Source organism: Otolemur garnettii, unplaced genomic scaffold (assembly GCF_000181295.1).
Source record: "Otolemur garnettii isolate 467f Iridium unplaced genomic scaffold, OtoGar3 scaffold00232, whole genome shotgun sequence".
Taxonomy (NCBI): domain Eukaryota; kingdom Metazoa; phylum Chordata; class Mammalia; order Primates; family Galagidae; genus Otolemur; species Otolemur garnettii.
This window is the reverse complement of record NW_003852627.1, coordinates 416,684-419,723: the sequence shown is the minus strand read 5'-3', so window position 1 is coordinate 419,723 and position 3,040 is coordinate 416,684. Positions and strand designations below refer to the sequence as shown.

Below are 3,040 nucleotides of genomic sequence, written 5' to 3'. Positions count from 1 at the left end.
CCTTCACTCAGTGGGGTCCGATAAAGCCGTGACAATAGGTGGTCTACAGCTACATACGAAAAGGATGACTCTCACAGACAGAATTTTGAGTTAAATACGCCAAAAAGACAAACAGTGCACACATCTCTCCGTATTCTAACAGGAAGTATGGTCTACCTAATTTGGTTGGGGGGAACAGTAAGAGGGTGGGGACATATTCTGAGTCCCTGTTACAATTCATGCATTCTCACTGGTGAGGGGGGGAATCTTATCCTATTAATATATAAAGCGCAGACTTCTATGCATTGCAGTAGCACAGCTGTGTGTCGCGGGTGCAATTACAGCCCTCAAGAAGATGCCATACCCTCACCCCATCCCTGGGACTGTGAATGTGTCGCATGACAATAGAGATTTTGCTGATGTAATTAAGGTCCCTAATCAGTTAAGACTGGGAGATTATTCTGGACTCCCAGGGCAACCACGTGAGCTATTAGCAGTGGATGTAGGAGAGGAAGGCAGAGAGACAGACTTGGACTATGGGCTTGAGGACAGAGGGGCCACAGGGACACTGAGAATGAATTTGCCAACCACCTGAATGAGCACAAAGCCTCCACCAGAGAGCCCAGGCTGGTCAACTGCTTGATTTCAGCTTTGAGAGATTCTAAATGGAATACTCGCTTGGGCCTGCCAGGCTCCCCGCCCACTAAAACTGCAAGACAATAGGTGGGTGTTGTTCTAAACCAATTAAGTTGTGGCCGTTTGCTGCAGTGGCAACAGGAAGCTAATGTAAGGTGGATGGAATTAAAATTTCATCAAGAGCAGTACTGGGTCACATGGGAAAATTCCCCAAGTGGTGCACACAGGATGATCATGGGGGGGGGGGCGTTGCATGTGCCTGTACCTTAGTGCACCTGTGCAACGGCTCCCACCACCCTCAGCACGGAACTGAAGTCTCCCAACAAAAGGGTTCTCAACTGCAGTGACTGTACCCACCAGGGACGGTGACCGTGTCTGCAGGCGATTTGGGTTGTTACTACTGAGGAAGGGGTCCTGCTGGCATCTAGTGGGTAAAGGATGCTGCTAGAAGTCTTACAACACACAGCACAGGTCTCTTCAGTAAAGAATTATCTGGCCCCAAATGTCAAGGGTACCGAGACAGAGAATCATAGCCTAGGTGGCATCTAAAAACCATGTCCGTCAGCTAAGTACACAGAAGGTAAAACCAAACAAACAAAACCCATGTCCCTTGGTGCTGCCCCAGTTCTCCTCGGATCCCTCCCTGCTCTCTGCTCTAGTCACGGTGCTGACCCTCAGGCTGCCCTCTCTTCCCCTAGCTGGGACCACTCCTCCTGGCTCACCACTTGTTAGATCTTCCCCTCCTTTAGATCTTAGTGCAAACATCACTTCCCTGGGAAGCTTTCCTGACCCTCCATCCCCAAACAGCTCAGCTCCTGTGGGTTTATTCCCAGCACCCACACTGGGTGTGTGGCCTTGGGCAAACATCCTGTCTGTGGCCCACTATCCACACCTGTAAAATGGGGATAGTAAGAGTTCCTGCTTCGGGACTTGTCAACATTACAGCTGTAAAGTGCCAAACACAATGTTTGGTACATAGTATACCCTGCATAAACGCTAACCACTCTTACTCTTGTTATTGGGCGCCCACAAAGCAGAGCCTGCCTTGCTCTGTACCATCTGATATGATTCCAAGGCCTTATTCATGTATATGGTTAACTGACTGCCTCCATGGGAATGGGGCCACTGTGTTTTTGCCCACCAAAGCATTCCAAGTGTCTGTCTTATAGTATGGGCTCAAATATTTATGGAATAAAAGAATAATTGAGTAGAGTATTTCCAAAGGCTGCTCAGTGATTCTGTGAGTGGCTGTGAACACGTTTGGTCTTTGTCTGTGTGACCCCGAGACGTACCGCATTCTGAGGCTGTTGGAGGAGTTTCACCAGAGCAGGATGACTGTAACCTGAGGAGAGGAGGGCAGTATTAGAGATCAGCATCACATCCAGGGGTTCCCATGCTGCTGCCCTTCCCTACTTCCTTCCTAACCCTGCAACTCTGCACCCAGCAAACAGAAAAAAGAGATTCCTGGGGTCTCCCAGACTCAGATTCTCTCAGGGTGTAGCCCAGAAATCATCAACAAATTCTTTAGGAGATTCTATGCTTGCTCAGGTTTTAGATTTACTGGATTAGATAAATCTAAGAGGAGGTAAATGCAAGGTCAAAGCAATGTCAAGTCTAGAGCTGGGAAGTGGATCAGTAGGACAGCATGAAGAGTTGCAAAGATGGTCCTTGCTTTCTCCTCCAGAGCTCACTGGCTGAGTCAGATCTCTGTTTGCTCAGTGAGTGGGGGATGTCACCAGCAATCTGTGACAAGCATGCCACATCCTGCTTTCCTGCATTTGCTGTTCCCTAGGCCCAGGGCATTCACGGTCGGGACTGGCCTTGACATTACAAGACAAGGCGTAGGACGCTCTGGTTCGGCAATTACTCTCCTCCGAGGGTGTGTAAGGACCTTTGTACACAGGTCTGAACTGACACCTTGCTCGCACAATACTGCTGATCTCAGGTGCCTTTTCTTTGCCTTTCTTCTCCGGCCTCAAAGCCGGAGTAGGTCTACCCACTTCTAGGAAGCTTTATGCGGAGAGCTGCGGCCTACATCACTGCTCCTTGCCACTAACCCAGTGTTTCTGCCTCTCTAATATTTAGAGATTTTGAAGCAACCTAATGTCCATCAATAGCAGATCAAGGAGATAAATTAAGATTTATTCACATGATGAAAGCTTTCCAGGGTGACTAGGCAGCTGTAGAAGAGGACGAGAGTGATTTGTGCTGAGTTAGAGTAATCTGTGATATCTGCTAAGTAAAAAAGGGGACATGGGAGAAACCAGTACACACGTATGGTCGTGTATGCACAGAACGCTCCTAGAAGAAGGGGAGGAGAACTGGGCTGGGGCTCAGCCTTGGTCTCCCTTGCCAGTAAGATTTTTTAAAAATTGAAAAAAAAGTTAATTCACATGAACTCTGAGTTTGAGGTCCAAAAAAAAAA

General features: G+C 48.2%; 1 protein-coding gene across 1 annotated transcript in view; it reads right to left on the bottom strand.

Moving 5' to 3' along the window:
* The window catches only part of ABAT (4-aminobutyrate aminotransferase), a 28,277-nt gene that overhangs the window by 20,398 nt on the left and 4,839 nt on the right, over positions 1 to 3,040 (bottom strand). Inside the window, exon 2 of the mRNA XM_012812892.1 lies at positions 1,908 to 1,957. Within this exon, the coding sequence (XP_012668346.1) occupies positions 1,908 to 1,957 (50 nt within the window). The remainder of the gene's footprint in view (positions 1 to 1,907; positions 1,958 to 3,040) is intronic.